The sequence below is a fragment of the Zootoca vivipara genome, chromosome 5 (assembly GCF_965207765.1).
Source record: "Zootoca vivipara chromosome 5, rZooViv2.hap1.1, whole genome shotgun sequence".
NCBI classification, from domain to species: domain Eukaryota; kingdom Metazoa; phylum Chordata; class Lepidosauria; order Squamata; family Lacertidae; genus Zootoca; species Zootoca vivipara.
In genome coordinates, this window is record NC_142588.1 from 407,756 (window position 1) to 424,843 (window position 17,088).

General features: G+C 39.0%; 1 protein-coding gene across 2 annotated transcripts in view; it reads left to right on the forward strand.

Annotated features, from left to right (window-relative positions):
* Nucleotides 1-17,088, forward strand: part of MPPED1 (metallophosphoesterase domain containing 1) — an 82,866-nt gene that overhangs the window by 40,694 nt on the left and 25,084 nt on the right. For both annotated transcript variants that reach the window (XM_088669916.1, XM_035137988.3), the window contains exon 5: nucleotides 3,102-3,327. In XM_088669916.1, coding sequence (XP_088526042.1) covers nucleotides 3,102-3,327 — 226 coding nt within the window. The remainder of the gene's footprint in view (nucleotides 1-3,101; nucleotides 3,328-17,088) is intronic.

Sequence of the window (17,088 nt, forward strand, 5' to 3'; positions counted from 1 at the left end):
AGATCAAGGGAAGTAATAGTACCACTGTATTCTGCTCTGGTCAGACCTCACCTGGAGTACTGTGTCCAGTTCTGGGCACCATAGTTCAAGAAGGATACTGACAAGCTGGAACGTGTCCAGAAGAGGGCAACCAAAATGGTCAAAGGCATGGAAACGATGCCTTATGAGGAACGGCTTAGGGAGCTGGGCATGTTTAGCCTGGAGAAGAGAAGGTTAAGGGGAGATATGATAGCCATGTTCAAATAGATAAAAGGATGTCCTATAGAGGAGGGAGAAAGGTTGTTTTCTGCTGCTCCAGAGAAGCGGACACGGAGCAATGGATTCAAGCTACAAGAAAGAAGATTCCACCTAAACATTAGGAAGAACTTCCTGACAGTAAGAGCTGTTCGGCAGTGGAATTTGCTGCCAAGGAGTGTGGTGGAGTCTCCTTCCTTGGAGGTCTTTAAGCAGAGGCTTGACAGCCATCTGTCAGGAATGCTTTGATGGTGTTTCCTGCTTGGCAGCGGGTTGGACTGGGTGGCCCTTGTGGTCTCTTCCAACTCTATGATTCTATGAAATTGTCTAGATTTAATTCACTAAATTCCTGGGAGTACAGATAGATTTTAACCTGATGCCTGAATTCCATCAAAGCTGGGTCATTCTATGCCTACTGAGGGAGAGAATTCCAGTTGGGGTTTTTATTATGGATAAGGATTGATCCCATATTGCCACTTGCTGTGCAACAGCTAACAACAAAAGGGCGACCTCTGCCAACCTCAGAGTCAAAATAGGATGAGGTGTGCCCAGGATATCTTGGTCCGGGAACAACCATAGCTAATACACAGTAGACCTGGAAATAGACACTTCTTGCAAGTTCAGTGCCTCATGTTCAGCACTGAATCTGACACTTCAGGGTAAGTGTGACTCTGAGTCTCTTGGGCTTGCTGATTGGAAGGTTGGCAGTTCAAATCTGCGTGATTGGGTGAGCTGCCGTTGCACTGTCTCAGCTTCTGCCAACCTAGCAGTTTGAAAGCACACCAGTGCAAGTAGATAAATAGGTATTGCTGTGGCGGGAAGGTAAACAGTGTTTCTGTGCTCTCTGGCTTCTGTCATGGTGTTCTGTTGCATCAGAAGAGGTTTAGTCATGTTGGCCACATGTTGGCTGTGCTGTGGACATATGCTGGCTCCCTCGGCCTGAAGCGAGATGAGCACTGTAACCCTATAGTCACCGATGACTGGACTTAACTGTCCAGGGGTTCTTTACCTTTACCTTTACCATTCGCCCAATTTCCAGACAGGGAAACCACCCATGCCTCCGTCTTGTGAGGATATGGCTTCGGTTTTTGGGCCCTCTTCCGACTCATTACTGCTTCCATAGACCAGTACCTCCCAAGATAACAAATACTGGGGACCAGGGCTCCAAGCAAGCAACTATTTGTGCATCTGAACATATATAGCTCTGTGAATGAGAACTACTGAATAGCAAGTTCTTTTGTAGTTGAGCAAGCATAAATATTTATAAGATTATGACCTAATATTTAGTTTGGGGAGAATAATCGGGTCATTTCCTGTAATGTAAGGCTTACTGACTTGCCAGTGAGTATGGAAAAGCTTGAAAAAAGCTGTGCTGCAAACTCATCAAAAATAGAGTTGAACAGCTGACGGACCTATAACCACAACGATGCAGCTACCTCTATGATAAATGTTGCTGTACATTTAAAGTCATTTGATAATTTGCTTAAGTAACATCCATAGACAGCAGCATGACATAAATACATTAGTTGAAGCAACAACTATATCCAGCTTACAGGTTTTAGTTTAGTAGATTTAGTAGGTTTAGATGAGCTGGAAATCAATTAGAAATCACAGTGGAAATGGAATTGTTCATGCAAGTTTAGTATGAATTTTCTTCTACATTTTATAAGGATACTAGATCAGCAGTTTGAAGCTTGTTAACAGCTATAGCACTTGCGTGATATTAGCAGCTCATGTTGGTGTCGACATATATATGAAAAGGAGACACGTCTTTTCAAACTGCAATTGAAATTATATCTTAAATTTGAAGAAGAGATTTGAATAAATCTAATTTTATCCCAAGGGCAGAAAATCCTGATGTGCAGTAAAGAATAGAGGTGAAAGAGAGTGGGCTTTTTATTTTAAAAAGTACATATGTCTAGGTTATAATAAAGCTAGATTTGTTAGCTATCATTTCAAAATAAATATTCATGCAGATGAGTAATTTTGATAGGATTTCAGGGTGGGGGGATCCATTTTAGCCTGTATAGAAAAATAAGTGTCCAGGTAAAAAAGTGGGTAAGAATGGATAGTCTGACAAATTACTCCTTTTATGTGCTGCTATTATTATTTACCGAAGTGCTAATGTATGGTAGTAAATGTTGCTATGCTCCCCCCCCACTTTATATTGACAGGGCCATGTGAGATGTGATAGATGAGTTTTGTGTGTTTAAGTACGGAAATGTCATAAACACATTAGGAGAGCAGGTATTTCAGTAGCAAAATATTTACCTGAGTAAGAGGTGCTGAACTTTCTCCACACCTGTTTTTTACCTTCCAGGTGCTTTTTTGTGTAGTTGACCTCGCTTCTAGTATCAGAACTCAAATGATAGGAACTGTGCTTGGGGAACAAAGTTGGATCATAAATAGTTGATCAGTTGACTAGTCAAATAATGGCCATGCATTTAAACAACGTAAAAGATACTTAAAACCTGAACATGTTTGATACTTTTAGTAATGACACATACAAATTTGACAGCTATTATTGTGAAACACTGAAATTAACTTTTAATTTGCAATGAATTATAACTTTTAATTATGGTAAGTAAAATTTCTACAAACGTGCAAAAACCACTGAACAATTCTTCACTTTGGTTATCCCACAAGAAGCAAATATTTAAAGGGTATGACTTGCCAAGCACTTGAAGAAGTGCAAGCCGTATTGCTTTCCTAGGTATAACTGCTGTGAGTTTCATCTTTGGACTTCCTTTGGAACGATTGGCAACATCGGTGGCATAATTTGAATATGCATACTTCATTTTGTTGTTGTTTTTTTAAAATAAGTGTAACAATAAATGGATATATTGTGTTTTCTCCCTACCATTTAGGCAGCCTACCATATGAATACAAGATTGTGATAGCAGGCAATCATGAATTGACATTTGACCAAGAGTTCATGGCGGACTTAATCAAGCAGGACTTTTATTACTTTCCCTCTGTATCCAAGCTGAAGCCAGAAAGCTATGAAAATGTGCAGTCTCTCTTAACAAATTGCATATACCTTCAAGATTCAGAAGTGACAGTAAGGGGCTTCAGGATATATGGCTCCCCTTGGTAAGTATTTAAAAACTTAACAGAATTGATTCATTCTAAAATTGTTCACATTTTGGTGGTTATACCAATGGAAACCCAGGTTTTTTCCCCAACCAGAACTCATTCTATGGTGAGGACCTCTTTGTTGCGTTCCGGCACCTCTTTAGTGTTGCTGCCGGAATGGCTCTCATAGCTGCATCTGTAGTGTTGCTGCAATCTGGGCAGCACTGCGCCTCTTTTTCTAGAAAAAAAGCACTGTGGAAACCATTCCATATATTTTATAATAAGGTTTCGACAGTTAAATGATTTATAAATTAGATGAATTAACTTTTGATCAACTAAAAAGTGTCTTCAATTTATTAGGGAGCAGATTATAAATATTTGAATACAGGTACTTATAAAAACTCCATATAGCATGGAAGGATATACATATTCTGCCTTCCCCTCATACACAAGAGGAAGCATGATGTGTTGAAACCCAGAATAATCCCTGGAATTTTCAGATAGGGCTTTGATCGGAGGCAGGGAGGCCTTTTCCTTAGTGGCAGACCCCATCTTATATAAGATCTCCCACAAAAACAAAAGAATGATGATAGGTTGCTACCAGACACAGTGAATCTCCTGCCATATCCAAGGACTGATCAGCTGCCAGAGAAGCTTCTATACCCTACTGCCAAGGGTTCCTCCCTTCAACCCAGTTTGAAGTCTATGGGAACCTGAGAGCAAAAGAAGCAGGAAAAGATTGATGTTTTGCCCAGTCATGAGATGTGCTCTATCTGTAGTGGCAGTGGTCTCTGTGGCCAATCGGGAATTTACTTCGAGCCTAGTTATTATGGGTGCCACCCTGGGTGCCTTCAGGAGGGATATGAATTGAAATAACAACAACAACAACAACAACAACAACAACAACAAAAACGACACTTTGACGTGCTTTCGAACTGCTAGGTTGGATGGAGCTGGGACCGAGCAACGGGAGCTCACTCCGTTGCGGGGATTCGAACTGCCGACCTTCTGATCGGCAAGCCCTAGGCTCAGTGGTTTAACCCACAGTGCCACCCGCATCTCTAACTAATAGGTACTTACAAGTAAAAAAAAGCTAGCCAGTTCTGGCCAGTTAATCTTTGTTAAAAGAGGCTTAACTTGAGGGTGTATACAGTGGAACCTTGGTTCTCCAACTTAATCTGTTCCAGAAGTCTGTTCGACTCCCGAAATGTTCGAAAACCAAGGTGCGGCTTCTGATTGGCACAGGCGCCCTGGAAACAATAGCCAACAGCTGCATCAGATGTTCAGCTTGCGAGAAACGTTTGAAAACCCGAATACTTAACTCTGGGTTTTCGGCATTCAGGAGCCAATTTGTTCGTCAACTAAGCCATTCGAGAACCAAGATTCCACTGTAACTACTAATCCAGGTTTACAGTGGAGGTGAGAAATCCCGGACACACTGGGTGGCGCTGTTGAGCTACTTTGGAGTATGTGGAACTCATCATATTCCCACCTGACCTGTGAGGGCAGGGCCCTGACTAACTCCAGCTACAAAAGTTGAGGCTGCTGAACAGGCTCATGGGCTGGGGTGTTGTTTAGGATGTTTTGTTGCAGTGGTGGTAGGGAGGTTGTTTCTGGTATTGGTAGTAATTTTTTTTATTGCTATTTTAGCTTTCTTATTTATATGGAAATGGTTCAATATGGCTCCGTATATATAGAGAGAGCAAGCTGCCTTGAGCATGGTTTTAACTTTCAAAAGGGGACATATGAAAAAAAAGATTACTTGCTCATGGGTCTGAGGAGAACTCTTGTATGAAATTCTGCAGAGCTGATTTTGATTCCAACATTTTATGGTGTGAGTCAATGGCTACATAAGAAATTTCAGAGGAGTAGCCCTGATAGTTAAAATGAACAAATAAGAGTTTTCAGGCACCTTTAAGACCAACAAATTAATTATAGCATAAGCCTTTATAGTCTACAGCCATCTCATCAGAAATGTAAAATATTATTCTTGGAGCCAAAGTTGGCATGATGCCAGAGATGTATGTGCAATACATCTCCCCAAATCATCATTTTTGTCTTATTCTTTTGATTAAAAGCAGCTGCACATTATGGAGTATCCAACTCTTCCCTTTATGTTGACACCCTGATGCAAATCCCCATTCCAAAGCCAGTATTAGTTGTGGAATGGAAAACACGCAGAAAATGTATGTCCCTATGTTTCCCCCCAGTGTTGATGGAGGGTGTGAATTAAGCTTATTGAGGGCCAATTTTTTTTAAAAAAAAAAAACATTGGGAGAGAAATTGTTTGATATATGTGACAATAGAATAATAGTGGGTGGATTTCAGTGGAGTGGTCTCACTTGATGAAGCATCAACAGAAGTATAGTGTCCAGATCAAGGGAAGTAATAGACCCCAGACCACACCTGGAGTCCTATGTCCAGTTCTGGGCACCACACTTTAGGAAGGATGTTGACAAGCTGGAATGTGTGCAGAGTAGTTGGATCAAGGGTCTGGATTATCTAGGGTCTGGAAACCAAGCCTTATGAGGAACGGTTGAAGGAGCTAGGTATGTTTAGCCTGGAAAAGAAGAAACTGAGAGGAGATATGATAGCCATCTTCAAATATCTTAAGGGCTATCACATGGAAGATGGAGCAAGTCTGATTTCTCCTTCTCTGGAGGGTAGAACTCGAACCTGTGGCTTCAAGTTACAAGAAAGGAGATTCTGAATAAACACCAGGAAAAAAAATTCTGACAGTAAGAGTTGTTCGAAAGTGGAATGGTCTCCTTCGGGAGGTTATGGCTCCCAGATCTCGAAATATACCACGACGCGGCTGCAATCACATGGATTAAAGAGTGGATGGAACTCCAAAACACAGATCTTTTAGACTTGGAGGGCCAAGGATTAGCTTTTGGCTGGCACCGCTACTTAATGAAAGAAAAAACTGAAAAAAGAACATTTTTATGTTCAATATAATTAGAAAATCTTTGTATTTAGTCTGGCAGAAATACAAAAGGTTTTTCGAACCAAAGACCCCATGGTGGGTCTCACCATTAGAATTAGTGGCGGTCAAAAGAACTAATATGGGTGGTAATTGGCCTACATATAGGAATCTACTGGAAGAAAAAGAGGAAACATTAAAATTAAAAGAATATTCTGAAATAAAACACCTCTTGACCACCTGGTTGCAGTATTTTGAAATAAATCAGAGATTGCAAATTGATAAAAAAAATTGGGCTTTGATAGGGAAATGTCAAAATTGGAGGAGGTATTATTAGTAAATAAGAGCAAATATATAAAAAAATTATACCAGATAATTCTAAAATGGAGGACAGAAGAAGAGTTGACGAAAGAATTATGGTTAAGTGGGGTCAGGATCTGGGGAAACCTATCCCAGTGGAGAAGTGGGAGAAGCTATGGAAAAAAGATTCAGAATTTACACCCAACTACGATTTAAAGGAAAACATCTTGAAGATGCAGAATAGATGGTACCTGACCCCACTTAAAATATCCAAAATTTACCCAGGAACCAGCAATCTATGCTGGAGGTGTAAAAAGGAGGTTGGCTCCTTCATCGACATATGGTGGAATTGTAGCATAATTAGAGAATTTTGGGAAATGCTTTATAATGAATTAAAGAAAATATTTAAATACTCTTTCAAGAAAAATCCGGAAATGTTCCTTCTAGGAATGATATCTGAGGACATCCAACCCAAGGACAGATGTGTAGTTAGCTATGCGGTAGCAGCTGCTAGGTTATTAGTTGCAAAAAATTGGAAAACCTCGGTAAACCCAAGTAAAGACGAATGGCAGATAAAATTATTCAATTATTATAATTTAGCAAAAAATTACGAAGAAATCAGAGGAATGGATTCAGAGGAGACCGTAAAAACTTGGAAACCATTTATTAATTATATTAAGAGCAAATTGGAAAACCCAAATGTAATCTCAGATGCTTAATGATTTTGTCATGAATATCTGATTTAGAAAATATGCAATTACATTTATTTTGCTGTGTCTTTTTTTTCTTTTCTTTAATAGTTAAATAAATTAAGGTATGTAAATAATATGTGGAACACAAGGATAAGCCCAAAACAGGATGGAAAGTGCGGGGGGTGGGGAATGGGGAGAAGTGGGAGGGAGGGAGGGGGTAAAACGAAAACGATATCTCAATGGGTTATAATTTGTTGGTCATTGGTTTTAACGATTTGTACTATTTTTTGAGTTGATTGTATTTGATTTGCTTTTTTGTGCTGTTAATAAAGATTTAAATTTAAAAAAAGAAGAAGAAGAAGAAAAAGAAATTCTTCAGCGATCAGCCTTCTTTATGGTCCAGCTCTCACTTCCATACATCACTACTGGGAAAACCATAGCTTTAACTATACGGACCTTTGTCAGCAAGGTGATGTCTCTGCTTTTTAAGATGCTGTCTAGGTTTGTCATTGCTTTTCTCCCAAGAAGCAGGCGTCTTTTAATTTCGTGACTGCTGTCACCATCTGCAGTGATCAAGGAGCCCAAGAAGGTGAAATCTCTCACTGCCTCCATTTCTTCCCCTTCTATTTGCCAGGAGGTGATGGGAGCAGTGGCCATGATCTTGGTTTTTTTGATGTTGAGCTTCAGACCATATTTTGCGCTCTCCTCTTTCACCCTCATTAAAAGGTTCTTTAATTCCTCCTCACTTTCTGCCATCAAGGTTGTGTCATCTGCATATCTGAGGTTGTTGATATTTCTTCCGGCAATCTTAATTCCGGTTTGGGATTCATCTAGTCCAGCCTTTCGCATGATGAATTCTGCATATAAGTTTAAATAAGCAGGGAGACAATATACAACCTTGTCGTACTCCTTTCCCAATTTTGAACCAATCAGTTGTTCCATATCCAGTTCTAACTGTAGCTTTTTGTCCCACATAGAGATTTCTCAGGAGACAGATGAGGTGATCAGGCACTCCCATTTCTTTAAGAACTTGCCATAGTTTGCTGTGGCCGACACAGTCAAAGGCTTTTGCATAGTCAATGAAGCAGAAGTAGACGTTTTTCTGGAACTCTCTAGCTTTCTCCATAATCCAGCGCATGTTTGCTATTTGGTCTCTGGTTCCTCTGCCCTTTTGAAATCCAGCTTGCACTTCTGGGAGTTCTCGGTCCACATACTGCCTAAGCCTGCCTTGTAGAATTTTAAGCATAACCTTGCTAGCGTGTGAAATGAGCGCAATTGTGCGGTAGTTGGAGCATTCTTTGGCACTGCCCTTCTTTGGAATTGGGATGTAGACTGATCTTCTCCAATCCTCTGGCCATTGCTGAGTTTTCCAAACTTGCTGGCATATTGGGTGTAGCACCTTAACAGCATCATCTTTTAAAAATTTAAATAGTTCAGCTGGAATATCATCACTTCCACTGGCCTTGTTATTAGCAGTGCTTTCTAAGGCCCATTTGACTTCACTCTCCAAGATGTCTGGCTCAAGGTCAGCAACCACACTACCTGGGGTGTACGAGACCTCCATATCTTTCTGGTATAATTCCTCTGTGTATTCTTGCCACCTCTTCTTGATGTCGTCTGCTTCTGTTAGGTCCTTACCACTTTTGTCCTTGATTATGGTAATCTTTGTACGAAATGTTCCTTTCATATCTCCAATTTTCTTGAACAGATCTCTGGTTTTCCCCATTCTATTGTTTTCCTCTATTTCTTTGCATTGCTCATTTAAGAAGACCCTCTTGTCTCTCCTTGCTGTTTTTTGGAAATCTGCATTCAGTTTCCTGTAATGCACATACCTCTGTGAATTTTCACAGTGTGAATAAACTGTGAAATATATTACAATTTTTTAAAAATGAAAATTGGCATTTACCAGTTTGATGCTTGTATTGGTGTTAATCCTTCCCACCTGCTGATTGTTGTGCATTTATCTAAATTTAAAACCACATTTCACTTGAAATGCACCCATTTATCTCCAATATCCAAATTGTTTTGTATTTTCTGCCTATCCACCTGCTGTTTTCAGTTTAATCTTCCAAGTTAATTTTGTGCCTGCTATACATACAGCCAATACAAAACTAAGATTGGCTTCTAAAATTACGAAGTAAATACCTACCATTTCCAATAGTATTTTTTTCTGTGGCATACCACTTTTGGCACCCATTACTAATTTGTAAATCTAATGTAAACACAGTAATTATCCTTTGACAATATTTCTGGACTCTTTCTTGGAATCTTCACAGCCGAAACATAGAATCATGGATGTAGATGCAAAAAAGACCTGCATTGCAGGTACAAGGAAGGAAAAGTAGTGGTGTTCTTAAATAATATATTCTGCACTGCAGAAACAGTAGATGATGTTATACAATAGCAAACACTTCCACAAATTGCAGAGAGATGCTGCTGAAGCAGAATCTTGCTCTTTCTAGTGGCAGCTGCTCTGCCCAAATCATCGCTGTCAACCCCCAGATTTGAAGATAAGGAATCCTATGGGGCTGTCAACTCCCGGATATGAAAGTAAGGGCGCTGAATAAGGGAATTTCCCACAAAAAAGGGAAAGTTGACAGCACTGGCCCAAATGGCTAAGTGAACTGGACTTCCCTCCTCCTGACAGGTTCTGTTCAGTGTATTGCTGTCATTGCCCAAAGAAATAGATATTGCTTAATCAGTAATACTTTGGAATATCTTTGGGATAAGAATGGGGTAAGAAGCTCCTCACCCCTCTTGATTTATCCTCATCTGGACTACAAGGCAAAGGGCAAGTGCTAGGAAGAGGTTTTCAAAACCCTGCCTCTTCTTACTGTATGAAGGAGATTGCTGCCTCTTTCCAGAGGCTGATTTGGATGACAGAGTCATTAGACAATGTGTTAAGGAATAGTAAATTGTTCCCTTGTGGGTTTTCATATATGGGATTGTAGTCTTCCACCATATAACTATGGTTTCATTGTTGCTTTCCAAAAGCGATTCTAGATGTTAGTCATGCACATAAAGCCTCAAAAGATCAGAATTATAATGTGGTTGGTTGATGCAAATACAGTGGAACCTCGGTTTATGAACACCTCGGTTTACGAATTTTCGGTTTACGAACGCCGTGGACCCGTCTGGAACGGATTAATTCACTTTCCATTACTTTCAATGGGAAAGTTCGCTTCAGTTTATGAATGCTTCAGTTTATGAACAGACTTCCGAAACCAATTACACCCAAGCTTCGGGTTAAGTACGCTTCAGGTTGAGTACTCCGCGGACCCGTCTGGAACGGATTAATCCACTTTCCATTACTTTCAATGTGAAAGTTCGCTTCAGTTTATGAACGCTTCAGTTTATGAACAGACTTCCGGAACCAATTGTGTTCATAAACCGAGGTACCACTGTATATACCCTGCATTTTCTCTTCTTAGAAGGAAACGGGCTTTCACCAAAAAATATTTTAAGAGGTGAGAAAACAGTTGAACACTCTGTTCCTTGATAAGATTGATGTAGAGTTTCTTCTAAATTTGCTGACTGAACAGGTTATTTGACGAGGAAAAGTGTGCAATTATTCCATTGCACAAGTGAGGTTCAAATAAGCGGTCGAAGAAAACTGGATTCAGATCTTCACTCCTCTTCCCAGTTGATAGATGTGATTACTCCTTTTCTAATTGGGTTGCACAAACATCATCCCAACAGTTGCACAAGAGCACATCTGGATAAGACATCTGGTCTTTTGCCTGTGTTTTCCCAGCTGTTACTGTGCTCTTTCACATATACAATATAATTAGCGAGCTTGCTAATCACATTTATTGGCCAGCAGCACAACCTCAGAATCTGAAAAAGTGTTCCTGTGATCACTGAAATTGTCAGCCAATAACTGATGACTAGGTTGTGAACCAGGATTGCTCATGGAATCTAGAACTCCAGATTGGCTGGAATGATTCACATGATCATAAACACAATGTTTGAACCTGAGTTGTGTTAGGATATAATCTGACCACTGCAGTCTCTACCCTGTTTCTCATATTTTAAGGCATCCCCATAAAATAAGCCATAGCAGGATTTTTAAGCATTCAAGGAATATAAGCCATACCCCGAAAATAAGACATAGTGATAGGAGCAGCAGCAATGCCAGCCGCGGCAGGAGGAGGAGGAAAAAAATAAGACATCCCTTGAAAATAAGCCATAGTGTGTTTTTTTGAGGAAAAAATAAATATAAGACGTGTCTTATAATATGAGAAACACGGTATATTACTTACGGCAACTACCAATCCACAGAGTCACCTCATATTCCAGTTATTTCATTCATTCCTTTTCTACTGATGATACTTCTCAGAGCTTCCTTCATTGTACATTAAACATTTCTCCATAAGTAAAATACTATGCAACATCAAGATTGATAGGTTTATTTAATACCAATGATCCAATATCAGTTTTGCTGGTGATTGTCTTTTCTCAGACACTGTGCATATTTTAACTATTGTCAAAGTGCATATCAATTGAAATGAAATACTTATTTAATTAAACATAACTTATTTAAATATTAGTGTCCACTCCTATGTTGAGAAATTCAGGGTTGCATTTCTGTCTTCAAATTAATGTTGAATTAATTTGAATATAGCTTTAAAACTTACATGGCTAAAAATTGTTGAAACAAAACACTTGGAATTTACTTCATTCCTTTGTATGCTTGTTTAAATATTTGCACAGTGTATTATGTGAATATATATAAGCATGCTCATAGGGGCTGAGCACAGAAGAAAGGATAACCTTTTGCAAAATAAATAAATCTCCATGTATGATGTTAGCCGCTCTGAGCCTGGCTTTGGCTGGGGAGGGCGGGATATAAATAAATTTTATTATTATTATTATTTGAAAAAAATCCTATTTTTTGTGATATGGGGATGCATCTTGTGGCAATTTTTAAGGCAGCCTAAGCACCATGTATCAATTATTCAGTCAGTAGCTCCCATTGTGAGATTCTTAGCAGCCCCAATCAGTGGCAGTTGGGCACCATTTAAAAAATATTGTCCTTCCTAGTTAACACTAATGTTTTTATACAGCCAATCAGATACAGTGGTGCCTTGGTTTTCGAACGTAATCCATTCCAGAAGTCCGCTCGAGTTTCGAAACGTTTGAAAACTGAAAGCGGAAGCCTCAAAACGGAAACCTTAATATGGAAAACTCAAAACGGAAGCCATGTTTCCTGTTCGACTTCCGAGATGCGTTCAAAAGCCGAGGCATTTACTTCCGGGTTTTCTTGTTCTGAAACGTTTGACCATGGAGGCATTTGAAAACCAAGGTACCACTATATTGCTATATGATGGGAGGTTGATGTCTTAAATTTGATGAGGCTTTAGTATTCTTTGGAACATAGAAAAGATACTTTATTTCATATGCTCAGTAAATTAAAGTTAAATGTGACAGATGCTTAATCTTTTCTTAAAAATACAGAATTGATCAGCATGTTAAAAAAATTATTTTAGCATTCAACACACACTGTTTTTATTGGAGCATTGAATTGACATTTTATGCCCAATGTTGTACTTATTCAGGTTCTGCATTCTAGAAGGCACCATTTCTCTTCAAAACTCTTCATTACCCTTTCAGGTATCGTTCTCAACTCTGACTCAAACATACTGTACTCCCAGCAAATCGCAGATGAAAACAGATACCTGTTCTGTTTAATGTTCCCTGTTCTGTTTAAGGTCTGGGGGGAAAAACATGGGTGACTATCTCAGATAGTCAAAAGGAGCATGCAATGGTTTTGCAACAATGTCTTATAGATTCTCCATAAATCAATAAGTGAATGAAGAATTACAATTCCAGAGAAAGGGACTAGTGTGGAAGCAACCTAACAGTTCTGTGTCATGCACAGTTTGTGTAATTATGTTATACTCATGCAGCATATAGTTAAAACTTCAATCAATGTGAAAGCTATCATTTCACACTCTTTCAAACAATATACAGCGGTACCTCAACTTACGAACGACTCAACAACTGAATTTTTCAACTTACGAATGGGGCAAATGGCCGCACGCTCGACATCCGAACGGAAACCGCGGCGGTTTTAGATAGGGTTTTTTCGACTTATGAATTTTTAGATGGGGTTGCTTCGACTTACGAATTTTTTCATTTCCAATGCATTCCTATGGGAAATTGCGTTTCCAATGGCGCTTTTCGACTTACGAATTTTTCGACCTACGAAGGTGGCTTCGGAACGGATTAAATTCGTAAGTTGAGGCACCACTGTAATGCAAAAGCATGGACTTCATATAACTTTTTTCAACTGCATGGGCCTTACAATAGTTTATTTAATACTTAGCTATTTTGGAAATGGAAAGGAAAATAACTGATGTGTTGAGGTGGGTCTGTTCTGGACCTTTATGCTTTTCACTTCTCCTTTAAGGGCTCTATTCACACACGCTATACGCACTGTGCCTAGTAGCAGAACGTTAGAGACGATTCCACTGAAAAGCATTGTGAATGTGATATGAAAGCTCAGTCCATGGAATACAGTGGTGATATATTCACTCACGGTAGTCATCATTTGAGGCTTCAGTCATCAGATGATGTACATGCATATGTGTGCCCTTTGTCCCAGAAATAATCAATGTATGTTTCCTGCACATGCTCAGCTTTTCCATATGTTGTATTTGCTTGCATGGGATTAAATGGCATCTAGTTTCTAGGAATGTGAAGTACCCAAATACAGTGGTACCTCGGGTTAAGAACTTAATTCGTTCCGGAGGTCCGTTCTTAACCTGAAACAGTTCTTAACCTGAGGTACCACTTTAGCTAATGGGGCCTCCCCCTGTGCAATTTCTGTTCTCATCTGGGTTAGCGGAGTCTGTACCTGATGCGTCTGTAACCTGAAGCGTCTGTAACCCGAGGTACCACTGTATGGTTCTGGAAAGTATCCAGCATTTTAGCTTGTGCTAGCAGACAGAATGATCAATGTATGGCTGAACAGGTACATTTTGTTGTTGTTGGCATATAATGGAACAAATTCAATGCAAAAATGCAAATACAATAATACTGAAGGAGGCTGGGGCAGTGACAAGGAAGAAGGTCAGCGGGTGAACCCATGCCAAACTTGCATGAAGCACTTGCACCATTTTAATGATGTATGGGACTTTGTGTAAAAAGCAACCGTGAAAAAGAATACAAACTGTGACAGATTATAGTATGTGATATAGTGTGTGTCTCCTCAGTAGGTCCAAAATTGGGATGAAAAGCTCCTCCAGTTAAATTTAATGGTAATATATGCAGGATAATTTCAAAAGTATACCAGATTCTTTTTGTATGATTGTGGTATGAATTTTCTTACTTCAACACAATGTTTTTAAACCTTTATTTGCTATACCGTAATCATAGTAAAAAATCTTTGCTTATTTTTGAAGGGTGTTAATCCTTGCACGCATGCATTATAACACGTAATTCAGTTTTCAGTTACTTAAAAGAAAATAATTGAATTTTCAGAGTAAGTTAAGAAGTGTACTCCATTCAGCTGTCTTTTAATTTAAGGCCTACAAAATAAGAGACCTGTAATTTCACTTTGGGGAATTGCTTCATTTTCAAGCAGTTCATAAAGCACAGGAATTTAAAAAAACCAATCCCCGAAAGCATTTCTTTTTCTTTTTCCTCATTTCCTTAAAAGTTTAATTTTATGAGGAACATCTGGGTTTTTTTAACGTTTTAGGTGTTATTTTTTGTTTATGCTGTACAATAAAAACTTCTACTAATTGTTCTTAATTTAATAGGGTGTCCATTCTTAAGGGGCAATCTTGTCATTTTGTATCCATGGAGAAATGCCATTTACTTGCCATAAAGGCAAAAGTTACTGTACAATTACTTATATTTAAGTTCCATTCATTTCTGTGGTATATAGGCACATGTAGCTGGGTTGGAGCCATTTAAAATAATGGGTTAGCTCCAGATGTGCAGTATAATTCTGCACATGTTTTCTCAGATTCAAATCCCAATATGTATGTAGAATGATACTTACTCCCAGGTAAATGTGTATAGGATAGAAAGCAGCCTTTGATACTCTAACAATGCTTCCCTCCAGCCAATAATTTTAAATCTGAGTAGAATTCTCCCTCCTCTTCTGGCCACAGGTCTGGTCCAGTGGGGTGAGGCAGACTGCTCATTTACTTAACAAATCCAAACTACCAGATTTTGGTTATCTCTGTAGAAATAACCAGGCACTCACTACTTATATCACCCATATATACAAATTGTGTACAAATGAGAAGGTGCATGGCAGAGCTTTTTCTGAAATATCATGTTTGTGCCATTGTGCACTTAATTTGTCGTTAACCAGATACAGAAGGCAGAAAGTCAGAAGAGGTGCTTTTTGTTCTCTTTATTTTACTGAGATACTTTCAGCTTTTAATAATTTTTGTATACATATTAGACATATAATATGCACACGTTTCAGTTTATTATTTTCTGCTTATTTAACTGAAGCCTGCTTTGAATGAGAAAAAAAGTTGGCAAGCAGCTAGTCCATATGGTCTAATTACTTTTGGTATTTTGGAAGGAAAAAAATGAAAGCCTTATGTGAGAAATTAAATTGAAAAGTGGATCTTATTTAGGCATTCCTTGTAAATTTTTAAAATAAGTTTATTACACATATATCCTACTTTCTTTAGTCTTTTGCCCTTCTGAAATTTATTCCCCACCAGCAGCAGTTCATGGAAATTTATCAAATTATGTAAGCTACAGGTAAGGTTAATCTTCAGGATTCCTGTTCACACAGGGAAATTCCCATTATACAAAGAGTCTCACACATAGCTTGGTCTTGGCTTTGTTTGTTTCAGACTGGACTGTGTGTCCTAAACCTGGTAGTTCAGGCACAGTTCTTTTCTGAATTAGAGCTGAAGGCTCTTCACTCTTTTACACCACAAAAGTGTAAGACAGTTCGAATAAACCATCATTAGAGGAGTTCCAACCTTTGTTCTTCATGGGCGTACCTAAAAAAAGCAGTGACTCATGGAGAGATGCCATGAGTGTGTGTTGGTAGGTACATACACTCATGAATAAACAGAGCTGCAGAGAGAAATTGTAACTGAAGATTCCCACCCCCACCTCCAGAACCAGGATGAAAAGATCCCTTTTTCTGGAAAATATTTATCTAGGAGTATTTATACCCTGTCTACTAACCAACATTATAAATAGGGAGAGAACTGCAATTTCATCCGTATTAAAAATGTATTTATTTGCGCATTAGCAAACCCATTTTTAAAAGAAAAAAGAAAAAATAGCACTCAAGTCCAAGCAATAGGGGTCTCAGCCACCTGTGTTCCAGCCAAGGCTTCACCCATCCATTCTTCAGAGTTGGCTAGCTTGTGGCAGCTGAGGGGAAATGGTGCTTGCTGCTGCTCATGCTGCTTTTGCTGTGAGAATGAATGAATCTTTATTTGCGTCAGCCATCCGCCATAGCAATAAAACAACCATATGATATACAAAGAATAGAAATAAGACGTCAATTATATAAAATACACTTTAGGGTTTTGAATCAATAGTCAAATAGTGGATCTTATTCTAATTGCCCCAGCTAAAAACCTTGCAACCTTTGCTGTCACCTGCTTGTCTTGATCTGCCAAGAGAAAGGACACTGTGGCAGTGGTTGGGTGACCCAGAATGGACAATAAAAGAGGGGTGATAACTTCATTCCTCAGGCATTGAGAGTTTTATTGCAAGGTGAAATCTTCCTTTGTTTCCAGGCTCATAATGGCAGTTTCCCCCCCTCCAACCACCCTCCTCTTCCATTTCCTCCCCCTCTGAGCTCCTATGACAAATGAGTGCTTTGCTGTCACTCAAAGAGGAGTTTATAACATTATCTTCCTGCTTTTA